The sequence below is a fragment of the Melanerpes formicivorus genome, unplaced genomic scaffold (genome assembly GCF_026170545.1).
Source record: "Melanerpes formicivorus ecotype bairdi unplaced genomic scaffold, bMelFor1.0.p_v2 SCAF_60, whole genome shotgun sequence".
Lineage (NCBI taxonomy): Eukaryota > Metazoa > Chordata > Aves > Piciformes > Picidae > Melanerpes > Melanerpes formicivorus.
In genome coordinates, this window is record NW_027142412.1 from 3958451 (window position 1) to 3974344 (window position 15894).

General features: G+C 66.1%; 2 protein-coding genes across 8 annotated transcripts in view; one reads left to right on the forward strand and one right to left on the reverse strand.

Moving 5' to 3' along the window:
- The window catches only part of AIFM3 (AIF family member 3), a 31817-nt gene extending 26750 nt beyond the window's left edge, over nt 1-5067 (reverse strand). For 2 of the 7 annotated variants that reach the window (XM_068161901.1, XM_068161904.1), the window contains exons 1-3: nt 4093-4974; nt 3920-3996; nt 106-243 (exon numbers count right to left, since the gene is read on the reverse strand). In XM_068161901.1, the coding sequence (XP_068018002.1) occupies nt 106-136 (31 nt within the window). In that variant the 5' untranslated portion in view covers nt 137-243; nt 3920-3996; nt 4093-4974. The other 5 variants (XM_068161902.1, XM_068161897.1, XM_068161899.1 and 2 more) reach the window with 5 other exon arrangements.
- A 1863-nt stretch (nt 5068-6930) lies between these two features.
- The window catches only part of POLE (DNA polymerase epsilon, catalytic subunit), a 35586-nt gene continuing 26622 nt past the window's right edge, over nt 6931-15894 (forward strand). The window contains exons 1-13 of the mRNA XM_068161906.1: nt 6931-7191; nt 7479-7559; nt 8082-8126; nt 8252-8344; nt 9127-9281; nt 9532-9676; nt 9784-9864; nt 10500-10607; nt 11933-12043; nt 12837-12922; nt 13413-13532; nt 13907-14039; nt 15255-15368. Coding sequence (XP_068018007.1) covers nt 6931-7191; nt 7479-7559; nt 8082-8126; nt 8252-8344; nt 9127-9281; nt 9532-9676; nt 9784-9864; nt 10500-10607; nt 11933-12043; nt 12837-12922; nt 13413-13532; nt 13907-14039; nt 15255-15368 — 1533 coding nt within the window. The remainder of the gene's footprint in view (nt 7192-7478; nt 7560-8081; nt 8127-8251; nt 8345-9126; nt 9282-9531; nt 9677-9783; nt 9865-10499; nt 10608-11932; nt 12044-12836; nt 12923-13412; nt 13533-13906; nt 14040-15254; nt 15369-15894) is intronic.

Consider the following 15894-nt stretch of genomic DNA (forward strand, 5'->3'; position numbering starts at 1 on the left):
TGCAGGAGCCGAGATTAACATTCCCCAGCGGCGCCTGCCCCCTGCCACTGACCTACTTCTGCCCAGGGGCAGGCCGGGGTGGGGCAGGGCACGGGGGGCGGTCACCTGGCTTGGGCTTCGAGAAGCATCCTCCCATGGCGCCGGCCGGGATGGGCAGCGGGCGGCTGGGCAGGGGCCTGGGCACAGCCTGGCATGGCCGAGCGCCCCCTCAGGCCGTGCCGGGCTCCAGGCGTCGGCCGCCACCTGCAGCGGGAGGAGAAAAGCTCCGTGAGAAGTGGGACAGGCAGGGTGCTGCCGGGCAGGGGAGGAGGAGGAGGAGGAGGAGGAGGAGGAGGAGGAGGAGGAGGAGGAGGAGGAGGAGGAGGAGGAGGAGGAGGAGGAGGAGGAGGAGGAGGAGAGCTGCTGCCCACCCCGGCCACGGCAGGCAGGAGCCAGCAGCACCAGCGGGGAGACAGCGACAAGTCCCTGTGCCCCCTGTGCCCCCTGTGCCCCCTGTGCCCCAGGTGCCCCGGGTGCCAAGGGTGCCAGGGGTGCCAGGGGGACCTGCTGCTGCGTAAAGCTCTGCAGAGAAAGCTCCACCTAAAGAGGAGGAGAAAGTTGTTTGGTGTGAGGCTCCCAGAGCCTGGAGCAGGCTGCCCAGAGAGGTTGTGGAGTCTGCTCTGGAGCCTTTCCACCCCCCCGGCTGTGTTCTGTGCCCTGCCCTCCTCTGCCTGCTCTCAGAGAGGGGAGGCTGCAGTGGGGCCCTGAGGATGGAGAAGCCAAAGATGCTGAGGGAGCTGCCAGCTGCTGAGGACCCCAGCTGTGGCTACCAGAACAGGACACATCTTGAGCTCTGGGTCCTGCAGTCCCAGACCCTGCCAGGCTTTGCAGGGCCACAGCCCCATGTCCTCCCACAGCTGCACCTCATGCACTGCCCTATGCCCCTCCTGGGAGCCAGCCCTGGGCTGCTGGGGACACAGTTCAGGTTGCCAAGGTCTAAAGGCTCAGGAATATGAGCAGCAGTTCAAGGATGGCAGCATCCTGACACCACCAGCAGCCAATCTCCAGGGTCCCAGGCAGGCCAGGATCCTGTGTTCAGCCTTGGATGGAAACTGCAGCCCAGGAGGTTCCAGCTCAGCAGGAGGAGGAACTTCTGCCCTGGGAGGCTGCCAGAGCCCTGGAGCAGGCTGCCCAGAGAGGTTGTGGAGTCTCCTGCTCTGGAGCCTCTCCAGCCCCATCTGGATGTGTTCTGTGTGCCCTGTGCTGGAGTCTCTGCTCCTGCTCTGCCAGGGGGTTGGACTCAATGTTCTCCAGAGGTCACTTCCAAGCCCTGACATCCTCTGATCCTGTGATCCTCCCTCTCTTGATCTGTGCTGAGAACAGGTTCAGCAGGCACCACTGCCTGGACTTGCTCCCTCTCACAGGAGGGGATCTGCACGACCTCTGCCACGGCTCCATCAAACCAGGCTGCAAGGCCCTGGGAGCTGGCAGGCACCAGCAGGCTTTGGCCACTCTCTCAACCCTTGGGAGCACCCAACAGGTCTCCTGAAGCAGCTGGGAATGCCATCTCCTGTCCCCAGTGTGTCTCTTGTGGAGTACTCTGCCACACTTGGAAGCCCCTGAGCCGCCTGCAGGGGAGGCACCGCAGGCACCAGGCAGTGCTGGTGCAGCCTGGAGCCAGGGCAGCCCCAGGGAGGGTTGCTGGTCTTGCTCACACGCTCAGGGCACAGTTCTGGGGGCTGGAAGGAAGATTTTTCCCCGGGGCAGATTGGCAGAGGGTCCCAAGGGGCTTTCACCTTCCTCTGCAGCGCTGAGCATGGACCTGGCCAGGGCTCCTCAGGCCATGGCTGGCCACAGGCCCCTGCCGCGGCAGGGGGAGGGACCCAGCTGTGCCCTGCAGCCCTTCCCTGCTCCCCGTGGCTGCTTTGTTTTTCTAGTTTGGTCACTTGCAGCACAGGACCTCTGAGGCAATGTCCTGCAGCTCCAAGCTGCTTTTTAACTGCTCTTGCATACAGTGAAATCCTCTTTTTATTGTCTCTGCAAACACAGCCCTGAGCCCTCCCCAAGCACTTTGCCCTTCACAGCCATTAGCAGGCACTGCAGAGGGGTTTGGGACTCACGGTGATGTTATCCCCATCTGAAGAGCACTGAAGGACTTTTCCTTGGGCCATTGGCATGGATTCACAGCTCCACAGCTGGCACTGGGCTGGGAGGGAGCCCCCAAGGGCATCCTGCCCAACCCCCTGCAGGCAGCAGGGACAGCTCCAGCCGCAGCAGGCTGCACAGGGACACAGCCAGGCTGAGCTTGGATGTCTCCAGGCATGGAGCCTCAAGCCCAGCCCTGGGCAGCCTGTCCCAGTGTCTCCCCAGCCTCCCTGTGCACAACTTCCTCCTGCTGTCCAACCTGAGCCTGCCCTGCTCCAGTTCCCAACCCTTGCTCCTTGTGCTCTGCCCACAGCCCCTCCTGAGCAGTCCCTGCCCAGCCTGCAGCTCCCCTGCAGATGTTGCAGTGCAGCTCAGGGCTCTCCCTGCAGCCTTCCCTCCTCCAGGCTGCACAGCCCCAGCTCTCCCAGCCTGTGTCCACACCAGAAGTTCTCTGCCCTCTGATCATCTCACACCAGGCACTGCCACCATGACCCCCACTGGCCCTGCCAGGCCCAAAGCTGCAGCCCAGAGGCCAACAGCTCTCTCCTGCAGCCGACCTCCTTCCCTCTCCAAAAGCAGCCACTCTCCATGGGCCATCAGTTTGGAGCCATCCCAGCGGAGCAGGGGCCAGCACAGCCCCCAGAGTGCACAACCCTGGCTCCCCATGGCGCTGGTGAGACAGCACTTGGGCTCCAGGTGTTGCACCCACACCATCCCCACAGACACTTTCCTGCCCTCTCCACCAGTGCTCAGAGAGTGACTCCACCAAGAACCCAAGGCAGCTGATGAGATCCTGAGCTGCCCTCAGCCTCCCTCCCTGCACCACCCTGGGCATGGCCACAGGCCCAGGCCGCAAGGGGAATCTCCCCAGCTAAGCACCAGGGTCTCCAGCTCCAGACAAGGTCTGGCAGGGCAGAGCCAGTCCGTCCCATCCCCAGGACGGGCTCAGCTGCCAAGGAAAGCAGTTCCTCCTCCAGACTCTGAGCCCAGCCCAGGTGTGGTCAGAGCACCAGGGGCCCAAGGCTCTTTCCCAGGCCCCAGGGACCACACTGTGCTCTCCAGGCACAGCCTCCCTGCTCTGAGCCTGGGGGAGCTGTGCAGGGCTCCCTGCCCTGCAAAGCCTGCAAGAGCCAGCAGGAGGACACCCAAGGCACACAAACCAGAGTGTGACAGGGAGGTGTCGGGCAGGGACATTTGTCTGTGGCAGACATCCCAAAGCCATCACTTTTCTTTTGGTCCCCCCAGGAACTGCACCACGAAGGATGAGCACAGGGCTCCCCCAGCATCCTCGCTGGGGTAACTGCCTCCTGTGCCTCCACCTCGAAGCTGCTGCACCCAGGACACCACCACACTGCTGGCAGGGAGGTGCCAGCGAGGTGACCCTGTGGGTGTCACTGCCTGTCCCCTGCCCATGCAGCCACACTGACAAGGGGTGACTCACGGGAACCCCCTTCTCTCCTCTCCTTGGCACCCCAACCTCCCCTCTACCTCTCTGGCTCCTCAAGCCCTTTCTTGCAGTTCTGGACAGCCCTGCAGCCAGCCCCCCCTGCCCCCTCCTGCTCCCAGTTCCCTGCCACTTCCACCCTCACCAGGACCCTGCTGCCTGACCCCGCTCTGAGGTGTCCCCCAGCTGCTGACCCTCAGCATCTCCGGCTCTCAGAGCCCCTCTGGTCCTTTCCTTCCCACCTGCTCCTTCCATCTCCTCGGGAGCCCCCAGCCCCTTGCCCACTCCCCGCCTAAACCTTTACCTCTCCTGCTCCTTCCCGGTGGGGACGGGGCTTCGCTTTGCACTCACCTGGAGCACCCGGCGGGTTTGGCTCCCCCAGGCGATTTGCTTTCGGGTGGTTGCGAGAAGCAGAAGCAAAACTCAGGCTGGGAAAACACCGAGAGCCGCTCAGAACCCTGCGGATGGGCTGCACGGCCCCGTCCCACCGGGGAGGGGGCTGCAGGCGACCTGGCGCTCTTCACCTTGTCACCAGGAGCTTATGCCAAGGCCAGCGAAGAAAGAGACACGAAACTGCCGTTTAAGGCGCTCCGTGCGCAGCGGCGGCAATGCCGGACCCCAGCCCCCTGCGGGCGTTCTCCCGGCCGCAGCTCCGGCAGCCGCTGGGCTCCCGGTTCAAGGCTCGCCGGACAGCGCCGTCCCTGCCGCCCCTGCGAGCTGGGCTGGCGAGAAGGAGGAGCGGCTCCGGTTCGGGTCTCAAAGGGATGCCAACAACAGCGCAAACGCTGAAGATTCTCCCCAGGCGCAGAGGGCTGGATGCAAAAACCCAAAGAGAGACTCAGAGAACCGCTCGCTTGGAAAATGACCTCGAAGCTCCTCATCCTCTAACCCTGCCGAGTCCATGTCACCACCCAGCAGCTCCAGCTGCTCCGGGTGGACGAGGACGAGCCCTCGCTGCCAGACCACCCCTGCCCGGGAGCTGCCGCGTTTCCAGCCGTGCCAGGGTAGGGCAGCTCGGCCACGCTCCCCGAGACACCCAAAGCACAACACTGCTGAACCCCAGCTTCCCCCCACCGCGCCCAGGGGTGGGGGTCCCCTCCCGCAGGACCCGGCAGTTGCCCTCACTTCTGCTGCCACCGCTTTCCCCTCGCTCCCAGCCAAAGGCGGATCCGCAGCCGCCAGTCCTACGGCTGCAGCTCGGTCAACCCGGGGCTGTTTGACCCCCGAAACCGGGACAAACGAACTCGGGGGACACGCGGGGGGGAAGGGGGTCAGGCCGAAGCCGGGGGTTCAGCAGAGACGCAGCTTGTCCCCGGCAGCGCCGGCGGCGTTCTTGCTGCGCTGCTTTCTCAAGCAGATTGCTGCATCTCAAAGAGATGCGAAACCAAGCGGCGCTCCCGCCCCGCACCGGCCGCCGCTCCCTCGGCCCCGGCGCCTCCCGCTGCGGAAGAGCCTCCCGCTCCCGGCCCGGTGCGGGGCCCCGCCACTTATCTCGCCTCCCGTGTCCCCGAGCCCCGGGGCGGGGAAGCGGCGACCCCACCGTTTTGCCCCCAGCCCGGCTGGGGGAGGCCTTTGGCAGGCTGCGGACAGCGGCCCCGCACCGGGAGGACACCCCCTGCCCGCTCGCTCCGCACCCCCCGGGGTGAGTGCCGGGACGGGACCCCGCTAGCCGCCGCGCTTACCTGGGCAGCGGCAGCGAATGCGGGCGGCCCCGGGCGGGGCGGGGAGCGGGCGGGGCGGGGAGGAGCGGAGCTGGCCCCGGAGAGCTGAGCGCGGGGTCGCCGCTGCTGCTTCCTTCTCCCGAGCCCCCGGGGCCGTGGCTGGCCGCGCAAAGAGGCACTTCGGCTCGGGCAGGGCTGGGCACCACCGCCTGCAGCCAGGGCAATTCCTGTCCCCGCGGAAACAACTCGGCCTGGCCCTTCCCAGGTCGCTCGGTCAGGTTCTCCCTGCTGCCTTCGCATTTCCCTGCTCCCCCCCACGGAGACAAGGATCTCTCCCCGCTCCTGCCTGCCCCGCACCTTTCTCTCCTCCCCAGTCAACTCTTTCTCTTCAACACGATGTCCTGGGCTGATGCCCAGCAGTGTGGGCAGCAGGGGCAGGGAGGGGATTCTGCCCTTCTGCTCTCCTCATGCTGAATGCCTCCCGCAGTGCTGGGGAGCTCTGGAGTGCTCAGCACAGACAGGCACCTCACGGAGAGGGGGCAGAGGAGGCCACAGCAATGCTGGCAGGGCTGGAAGCCCTCTGCTGAGAGAGTTGTGCTTGTCCAGCCTGGAGAGGAGAAGGCTCCAGGGAGACCTTCTGGTGGCCTTGCAGTGCTGAAAGGGCTGCTCAGAAAGCTGGGGACAGTTTTGAGCAGGTCCTGATGTGACAGGCCAAGGAGTGATGGTTTGAAGACAGTGATTTAGACTAGATCTAAGGAAGAAATGTTTGACACTGAGGGTGGGGAGAGCCTGGCCCGGGCTGCCCAGAGAGCTGGGAGCTGCCCCATGCCTGGCACCATTGCAGGTGAGGTTGTTTGGGGCTCTGAGCAACCTGCTCTGCCTGGGGATGTCCCTGCTGGCTGCAGGCGTGTTGGACTGGATCAAAGGTCCCCTCCAACCCAACACATTCCATGACTCGATGCCCTGTTTGACAGGCTGTCAGCACTCCCTGTGCCTTTTCTTGCTCCATGCTCCATGGCAGTGCTGGGGCAAGGGCTGGACGTGAAGAGCTTAGAAGTCTCTGAACCAAAAGTCTGAGTGATCCTAAGGAAGAGCTCAGCTGAGCTCAACCATCTCTGTACGAGAGCTTGTGGTCCAAGGCTACGTGCAAGCCCACACCACTCTAGCAGCCAGCTGCAAGGTCTCTCCGATTCCCAGCAACCCTCAGCCCAGGCGCAGGCGCTGGCTCCCCGGGCTCCCGCGGCCGGGCAGGAGGATCCCAGTACCGGTGAGCCGGAGGCGGCCAAGCTGGGCCCGCTCCTAAAGCCTCCACCGGCCGGCGGCAGGAACGGACAGACTGCTGCCAGCGCTGAGCGGCGGCCGCAGACCGACCGCGCACCACCCCCACCCGGCACCGCGCCCCGGAGCGGGCAGCGGCGGCCACGGCGGTGGGGCGGAGCCTGGCGGGAAGGGGGGGGCGTGCACTTCCCCACCATTGGTGAGACTGCTGGCTTGGGAGGCGGGGCTTCTCTCTGACTGGTGACATCCTCGAGGGGCGGGGCGAAGGGACGCGCCCCTCGACGTTAGTGGTGTGTGACGGAGAGGCCGTTCTCTGATTGGCGCTGCCGCCGCGGGGCGGGGCGGGGCGCGGCTCGCTCTCGCGAGAACCGGGTGAAGCGCGGGAAATCCCTGCCGCGGCGGGGAGCGGAGCCGGGGCCGGGGATGGTGCTGCGGGGCGGCGGCAGCGGCGAGCCCCAGGGGGCCCGGTGGGGGAGGGGAGGGCGGCGGGCGGCCGGGGCCCGGGAGCAGGCGGCGGCGGGAGGCGCTGAGGCCGCAGCGGCCGGTCGGGACGATGGCCCCGCGCTGTCCGCTCTCAAGCGCCTGGAGCGGTCGCAGCGCACGGACCAGCTGGATGCGCTCTTCGGCTTTGAGCGGCTGGCGGAGCCCGGCGAGCGAACCGGCTGGCTCATCAACATGCACCCGGTACGGGCCGGCAGGCTACGGGGGCAGCCCCCAGTAGGGCCCCGAGGGCGGTCCCGTGGTGGGGTCCCGATGGGGCCCGGGGTGGGCAGGCTCCCTTAGCGGGCCCCCGGTAGGGCCCGTCCTGTTCCACCCGGAGCCCCCCGGTGCTGCTCTGGAGGGGCATCCCATGGAGGGTCTCAGCGGGAGGTCTCATGGAAGGGCTCTGGGAGACCCGGGGAGGGGCGCCGGTAGCGGCCAGGGGGTGGCATTGAGCGACCCCTCGCTGAGCGCACGGTGCCCGCGGGCAGACGGAGGTGCTGGACGAGGACCACCGCCCGGTGAGCGCTGTGGACTACTACTTCATCCAGGAGGATGGGAGCCGCTTCAAGGTGGGTCGCGGGGGGGGCGGGCAGGGTGCAAGGGTCCCACGGGGGGACCTGCCCCTGCCACCCGTCCGCTCCCCCCTCCTGCCACCCGTCCGCTCCCCCTCCTGCCACCCGTCCGCTCCCCCCTCCTGCCACCCGTCCGCTCCCCCCTCCTGCCACCCGTCCGCTCCCCCTCCTGCCACCCGTCCGCTCCCCCTCCTGCCACCCGTCCGCTCCCCCTCCTGCCACCCGTCCGCTCCCCCTCCTGCCACCCGTCCGCTCCCCCTCCTGCCACCCGTCCGCTCCCCCCTCCTGCCACCCGTCCGCTCCCCCCTCCTGCCACCCGTCCGCTCCCCCCTCCTGCCACCCGTCCGCTCCCCCCCTCCTGCCACCCGTCCGCTCCCCCCTCCTGCCACCCGTCCGCTCCCCCCTCCTGCCACCCGTCCGCTCCCCCCTCCTGCCACCCGTCCGCTCCCCCCTCCTGCCACCCGTCCGCTCCCCCTGCCACCCGTCCGCTCCTCCTGCCACCCGTCTGCTCCTCCCTAGGTGGCCCTGCCCTACAAGCCCTACTTCTACGTTGCCACCCAGAAGGTGAGGCTGGGAGGCTGGCATCGCGGTGGAGGGCACAGCAGGCCCCTGGCAGGGCTGAGGCCTCCGGGGCAGCCTGCCTTGGCCTCTCCCAGCCCGCAGAGCTCAGAGCCAGGGCCTCTTGGCAGGGCTGCGAGCGAGAAGTGTCCTCCTTCCTCTCCAAGAAGTTCCAAGGGAAGATTGCAAAGCTGGAAACCATCCCCAAGGAAGACTTGGACCTGGTCTGTATTTCCCTGTGCCCTGGGCTCTCAGTGCTGGGATTTTGGACCCCACAGAGCTGTGGTTCAACAGGAAGGGGCAGAGCAGCGCAGGGGAGCAGTGCCCTTGACTCCAGCCTCCTAGTGCCTGTCAGAAGCGAGCTCGTTGTGGCTAACTCTTTGTCAGCAGTGGCTGCATTCCCCCCTTGAGCTCACCAGCTGCTTCACCACCTCTCCAAGAGGTGTAATTGCAGGAATCAGAGGGTGGTTGGAAGAGGACAGGGTACTGCTTACACTTGCCCTGCTCTTCCTCCTCTTCCCTGGGTGAATCTCCCCCTTGGTCCTGTTAGCAGGGCTGACCCCCTGCTGCTCACCCTGACATGCTTCCCAGAGTCTCTTCCTGCTGCACAGCTCTCCCACCCACTGGTACCTCCCTGCTGGCCACTTCCTCCTGCATCATAGCCACAGCATGGGCCAGGCTGGAGGGGACCTGCACAGCTCCTCCAGCCCAAGCTCCCCACACCCAGCAGGGACATCCCCAGCTAGATCAGGCTGCCCAGGGCCTCACTCAGCCTCACCTTGGAGATCTCCAGGGCTGGAGCCTCAGCCACCTCCCTGGGCAGCCTGCTGCAGTGTTCCAGCAGCCTCCTGGGGCAGAACTTCCTCCTGATACCCAACCTCAGGCTGCCCTGCTCTAGCCTGGAGCCATTGCCCCTGCTGCTGTCACAGCCTCTCCCCAGCCTTCCCCACCCTCTCTCCATGGCTGCTCTCCCCACGAGCTGTGCTGCTGTCTTGCTGCCCTGCAGCCAAACCACTTGGTGGGCCTGAAGAGGAACTACCTCAAGCTGTCCTTCAGCACCGTGGACGACCTGGTGAGGGTGAGGAAGGAGATCTCCCCTGCCGTGAGGAAGAACAGAGAGCGAGAGCAGGCCAACGACGTCTACACAGCCATGCTCTCCAGGTGGGGCCTGCCCTCCCCTGCCCTCCCCTGCCCTCCCCTGCCCTCCCCTGCCCTCCCCTGCCCTCCCCTGCCCTCCCCTGCCCTCCCCTGCCCTCCCCTGCCCTCCCCTGCCCTCCCCTGCCCTCCCCTGCCCTCCCCCGGGGCTGTGTGGCTCTCTGGGGCCGCAGCGGCGCCCAGGCGCGGCAGAGGCTCTGCCGGGGCCGGCCCCGGCCGCAGGGCCGAGCTGAGTGCTGGGCTCTGCCCCTGGCAGCGCGCTGAGCGGGGGCACCCTCAGCACTGAGGAGGAGGAGGGGGGCTGCAGGAAGGTGGCCAGCCAGCTGGACAACATCGTGGACATGCGGGAGTACGACGTGCCCTACCACGTGCGGCTCTCCATCGACCTGAAGATCCACGTGGTGAGGCAGGGCAGGGGCTCCCCCCTGCCCTCCTGCTGTGCAGGCAGGGCACCCCCCGGGGCCCCTCCCTCGGCAGAGGTGCCAGCAGAGCCCCCCTGTCTCCCCAGGCACACTGGTACAGCGTGAGGTACCGAGGCAGCTCCTCCCCCCCCGAGATCAGCCGCAGGGACGAGCTGGTGGAGCGGCCGGTGAGCAGCTGGCTGCCAGGGGCATGGCTGCTGGCCTCACCCTGGGGCTGGGGTCACACCTGGGCTGCAGGGGAGCTTGGCTCCTGATCTGGGGCTTGATAAAGCAGCAGAATGATTCCCAGCTGGCACTGGGCTGGGAGGGAGCCCCCAGGGGCATCCTGCCCAACCCCTGCAGGCAGCAGGGACAGCTCCAGCCAGAGCAGGCTGCACAGGGACACAGCCAGGCTGAGCTTGGATGGCTCCAGGCATGGAGCCTCAAGCCCAGCCCTGGGCAGCCTGTCCCAGTGTCTCCCCAGCCTCCCTGTGCACAACTTCCTCCTGCTGTCCACCCTGAGCCTGCCCTGCTCCAGTTCCCAACCCTTGCTCCTTGTGCTCTGCCCACAGCCCCTCCTGAGCAGTCCCTGCCCAGCCTGCAGCTCCCCTGCAGCTCCCCTGCAGCTCCCCTGCAGCTCCCCTGCAGCTCCCCTGCAGCTCCCCTGCAGCTCCCCTGCAGCTCCCCTGCAGCTCCCCATCTGTGGCTCTGTTGCTGGGCAGGGTCTGCTTCCCCTGCTGGGCTAGCACTAGGCTGGATGGGAATGGCTCTTGAACCTCCAGCCCCCCTTGGAGTGTTCTCTAATGGGTTTGGTCCTGCTCAGGATCCTGTGGTTCTTGCCTTTGACATTGAGACTACCAAGCTGCCTTTGAAGTTTCCTGATGCAGAGACAGACCAGATCATGATGATCTCCTACATGATTGATGGGCAGGTAAGGGACAGCAGAGTGAGTTCCCCCATGCTGTATCCTGTTCTGGGCTCCCCAGTTCAAGAGGGACAGGGAGCTGCTGGGGAGAGTCCAACAGAGGCTGCCAGGATGGGGAAGGGCCTGGAACAGCTCTGCTGTGAACCAAGACAGAGCCCTGGGGCTGTTGAGTGTGGAGAGGAGAAGGCTGAGAGGGATCTGATCAGTGAGGGGTGGGGGTCAGGAGGCAGGTGCCAGGCTCTGGCTGGTGGTGCCCAGGGACAGCACAAGGAACCACAGGGATGAGCTGGGACCCAGGAGGCTCCTCCTGAGCATGAGGAGAAAGTTGTTTGGTGTGAGGGTGCTGGAGCCTGGAGCAGGCTGCCCAGAGAGGTTGTGGAGTCTGCTCTGGAGCCTTCCCAGCCCCCCCTGGCTGTGCCCCTGGGTGCCCTGCCCTGGCAGGGGGGAGGGGTTGGCCTGGGTGATCTCCAGAGGTCCCTTCCATCCTCTCCCATCCTGTGGCCCTGTGCTCCAGCAGTGAAGCCAGGGAGCAGGCTCTGCCCCCCCCAGCAGGAGCAGGCTCTGCCCCCCCCCAGCAGGAGCAGGCTCTGCCCCCCCCCAGCAGGAGCAGGCTCTGCCCCCCCCAGCAGGAGCAGGCTCTGCCCCCCCCCAGCAGGAGCAGGCTCTGCCCCCCCCAGCAGGAGCAGGCTCTGCCCCCCCCAGCAGGAGCAGGCTCTGCCCCCCAGCAGGAGCAGGCTCTGCCCCCCCCACCAGGAGCAGGCTCTGCCCCCCCCACCAGGAGCAGGCTCTGCCCCCCCCAGCAGGTGCAGGCTCTGCCCCCCCCAGCAGGAGCAGGCTCTGCCCCCCCCCAGCAGGAGCAGGCTCTGCCCCCCCCCCAGCAGGAGCAGGCTCTGCCCCCCCCCAGCAGGAGCAGGCTCTGCCCCCCCCAGCAGGAGCAGGCTCTGCCCCCCCCAGCAGGAGCAGGCTCTGCCCCCCCCCAGCAGGAGCAGGCTCTGCCCCCCCCAGCAGGAGCAGGCTCTGCCCCCCAGCAGGAGCAGGCTCTGCCCCACACCACCTTGCCCCAGGCTTGCCTTGCTGCTGGCTGCTTGGCTGTGGAAGGCAAATTCAAGTCTGGAGGACTCCTGAGGTGCTTCCTCCTGGGGCTGCCAGCTCAGGCTGCCTGTGCAGCAGCCTGGGGGGAGCAGACTCTGCCTCCTGTCCCCTTGTGGCAGTGGCTCAGGCAGGGGCCCAGGCTGCTGCCCATGGCTTCCAGGAGGAGCAGACCCCTGCTGCACACTTTCAGCTGGCCTGCAAGCCAGCTCCTCCTGACTGCCTCTTTGCCACCTCCCCAGGGCTACCTGATCACAAACAGGGAGATTGTCTCTGAGGACATTGAAGACTTTGAGTTCACTCCCAAGCCAGAGTATGAAGGCCCCTTCTGTGTCTTCAATGAGCCAGATGAAGTAAGTGCCTGCAGGCCCTGGGCCTCCTTGAGAGAGCTACCTGCTTGGCAGGACAATGGGGAGGGCCTGGCAGGGTCTTGCTGTCATCTCTTGGTGGCAGGGGGAAGAGAGACCAGGTCTGGGCTAGGTGGGGAGGGGGAGGGAAGGGTGGAGTCAGCTGTGGGCCCCAGCACAGCTTGGTGGGGGAGAGGAAGCTTCTTGAGTTACCTCCACTCTCCTCTTGAGAGGTCCCAGCTCCAACCCTGCCTCCAGCTCTGCTGTCCCCAGCAGGAGAAGGACTCAGAGCTGTGGAGAGAGCCCAGAGGAGGCCACAGAGATGCTGCCAGGGCTGGAGCAGCTCTGCTGGGAGCACAGGCTGAGGGAGCTGGGGCTGTGCAGCCTGCAGAGGAGAAGGCTCCAGGGGCACCTCAGAGCTGCTGCCAGCACCTGAAGGGAGCCTGCAGGAAGGCTGCAGAGAGACTTCTGCTGAGGGGGTCTGAGCCAGGCCAGGGGAAGGGTTTGGAGCTGAGGCAGAGCAGGGTCAGAGTGGAGCTGAGGCAGAGCAGGGTCAGAGTGGAGCTGAGGCAGAAGTTGCTCAGTGTGAGGCTGCTGAGCCTCTGGCACAGGCTGCCCAGGGAGGCTGTGGCTGCCTCCTGCCTGGGGGTGCTCAGGGCCAGGCTGGATGAGGCCTTCAGCACTCAGGCCTAGCTGAGAGCTGTCCCTGCCCCTGGCAGGGGGGTGGAGGAGATGACCTCTGAGCTCCCTTCCCCCCTGGCTGTCCTGTGGATCTTGCCTACTCTGTGTTTCATCCTAGGCTCATTTAATCCAGAGGTGGTTTGAGCACGTCCAGGAGACCAAGCCCACCATCATTGTCACATACAATGGAGACTTCTTTGACTGGTAAGATCAGGAGTGAAATGACAGCCAAGCTGTGCAGGTGCCAGCTGAGCTGTGGGTCAGGGCCAGGCTTGATGTCCTTCCATAGCTGCCAGGGTGGAACATCTCCTGTGGGGCCAGGCTGAGGCAGCTGGGGCTGGGAGCTGGGAGCAGAGCAGCCTGAGGGCTGCCCTCAGTGCTGGGGATAAAGCTGTGCAGGGCTGGAGCCAGGCTCTGCTCAGGGCTGGCCAAGCACAGCACCAGGGGCACTGAGGGCAGCTGGAGCAGAGGAGGAGCCACAGGAACAGGAGGGAAACCTTTGTCCCTGGGAGGGTGCTGGAGCCTGGAGCAGGCTGCCCAGAGAGGTTGTGGAGTCTGCTCTGGAGCCTTCCCAGCCCCCCCTGGCTGTGCCCCTGGGTGCCCTGCCCTGGCAGGGGCTGGGCTGGGTGACCTCTGGGGGTCCCTCCCAGCCCCTGCCCTGCTGTGATGCTCCTCCTGCTGCCCCTTTCCCCAGGCCCTTCGTGGAAGCAAGAGCAGCAGCTCATGAGATGGACATGTACCAGGAAATTGGATTCCAGAAGGACAGCCAGGGGGAGTACAAAGCCTCCCAGTGCATCCACATGGACTGCCTGAGGTGCAGCTGCTGCCCCTGCCCAGCTCTGCCTCTTGCATTCATCTAAGACACTTGGGTCCTGTCCTGCTCTCTCTGTCTCCATTTCCTTGCCTGCTACCCCTTGCTCCCTCCAGAAGCTGCCAGGCCTCCCCTCTGAAGGGCTCTCAGGGCTATCCCTGACCCCCACCTGGCTGCAGCCTCCTCTCAGGGAGCTGCAGAGAGGTCTCCCTCAGCCTCCTCTTCTCCAGGCTCAACACCCCCAGCTCCCTCAGCTGCTCCTCTGCTTGGGTGCTCAGCCCTTGGCTGTCCTCAGGTCCCTTCTGCAGTCCCCCCTGCAGGGCTGGGCCCAGGGCTGGCCTCTCCTCACCAGCTGCTCTGGCCATGGTTCTCTGCAGGTGGGTGAAGAGAGACAGCTACCTCCCAGTGGGAAGTCACAACCTGAAGGCAGCAGCTAAAGCCAAGCTGGGTTATGATCCAGTGGAGCTGGACCCTGAGGAGATGTGCAGGATGGCCACAGAGCAGCCCCAGGTACCCCCTGCCTGTGCTCTGCCTCTCAGCAGCTGAGCAAGGCTGCAGCAGCTGCCCTGGGGCTGAGTCTTCAGCTGAAGCTCTTACAGAAGGGCTTCCTGGCCCCTGGGGGCCTCCCAGCCTGCTGCTGGCCCCTGGGGGCCTCACTCCACCTCTCAGCCCCCAGTGGCAGTGCCTCAGCTGCACTTGGACAGGAGAGGACTGCTCCCAGCACTGCCCTGGCTCTGTGATGCTCTGTGGCAGGCACCACCTGGGCCACACACACCAGGCAGGGCCAGGGCCTGCTGGAGGGGCAAGGGATCAGTGTCCTGGAGTGGCTTAGGTTGGAAGGGAGCTCAGAGATCAGCTGCTCCAACCCCCCCACTGCCAGCTGCTGAAGGCCTCATCCAGCCTGGCCCTGAGCACCCCCAGGCAGGAGGCAGCCACAGCCTCCCTGGGCAGCCTGTGCCAGAGGCTCAGCAGCCTCACACTGAGCAACTTCTGCCTCAGCTCCACTCTGACCCTGCTCTGCCTCAGCTCCAAACCCTTCCCCTGGCCTGGCTCAGACCCCTCAGCAGAAGTCTCTCTGCAGCCTTCCTGCAGGCTCTCTTCAGGTGCTGGCAGCAGCTCTGAGGTGCCCCTGGAGCCTTCTCCCCTCCAGGCTGCACAGCCCCAGCTCCCTCAGCCTGTGCTCCCAGCAGAGCTGCTCCAGCCCTGGCAGCATCTCTGTGGCCTCCTCTGGGCTCTCTCCATAGCTCTGAGTCCTTCTGCTGCTGGGGACAGCAGAGCTGGAGGCAGGGCTGGAGGTGAGGTCTGAGCAGAGCCCAGGGGCAGAATCTCCTCTGCTGCCCTCTGCCCACCCTGCTCTGGCTGCAGCCAGCACTCAGCTGCCTGAGGGCTGCAGGAGGCACTGCTGGCTCCTGGGGAGCTTCTTCTGGTGCTCCTGGACAGAGGGACTTGTGCTGAAGCCCTGGAGCATCCTCCTGGTCCCCAGGCTGGGGTCAGCCTGCCCTGCCCTGCCCTGCCCTGCCCTGCCCTGCCCTGCCCTGCCCTGCCCTGCTGGCGCTGGGGTGGTGCTGTGCAGGCTGAGCCGCAGCAGGACATCCCCTGAAGCAAGCACAGTGCCCCCTCCCCTTCTGCCCTGTGCCCAGAGCCTGCCCAGAAGGGGGTGGGGGGTTGGTTACTGCCCTTGAGCTGCTGTGCCACATGTGGTTGGGGTCCATGTGCCCCCTGCAGACCCTGGCCACCTACTCGGTGTCGGACGCCGTCGCCACCTACTACCTGTACATGAAGTATGTGCACCCCTTCATCTTTGCCCTCTGCACCATCATCCCCATGGAGCCTGATGAGGTGGGTGTGGAGCCTGAGGAGGGGGGTGCCCTCCCCAGGGCCTGTGTCTGGGGGGAAGGGCACACACCTCCCCCCTGCAGGGACACTGCCCAGGGCCCTGGTTCCCAGCGCTTCCCATCCGTGCAGCAGACACTGAGGGGCTGCAGGGTGCCCAGGGAAGAGCAGGGGGGCTGGGGGGGGGTGGAGGAGCAGCTGAGGCACCATGAGCTCTGCCAGGGCTCACAGGGTGCCAGGGGGTGGAAGGCACCTCGGGAGGTCACTGATGCCAACCCCCCTGCTGGAGCAGGAGCACAGAATCCAGCCCAGGGAAGCATCCAGATGGGTCTGGGAAGCCTCCAGGGGAGATGAGGCCTCTCCCCCCCAGCTGCTCTGGGCTCCCCCCAGCTGCTCTGGGCTCCCCCCAGCTGCTCTGGGCTCCCCCCAGCTGCTCTGGGCTCCCCCCAGCTGCTCTGGGCACCCCCCAGCTGCTCTGGGCACCCCCAGGCTCTCCTGGCTGTGTCCCCAGCAGGCTCTGCCCTCTGCCCTG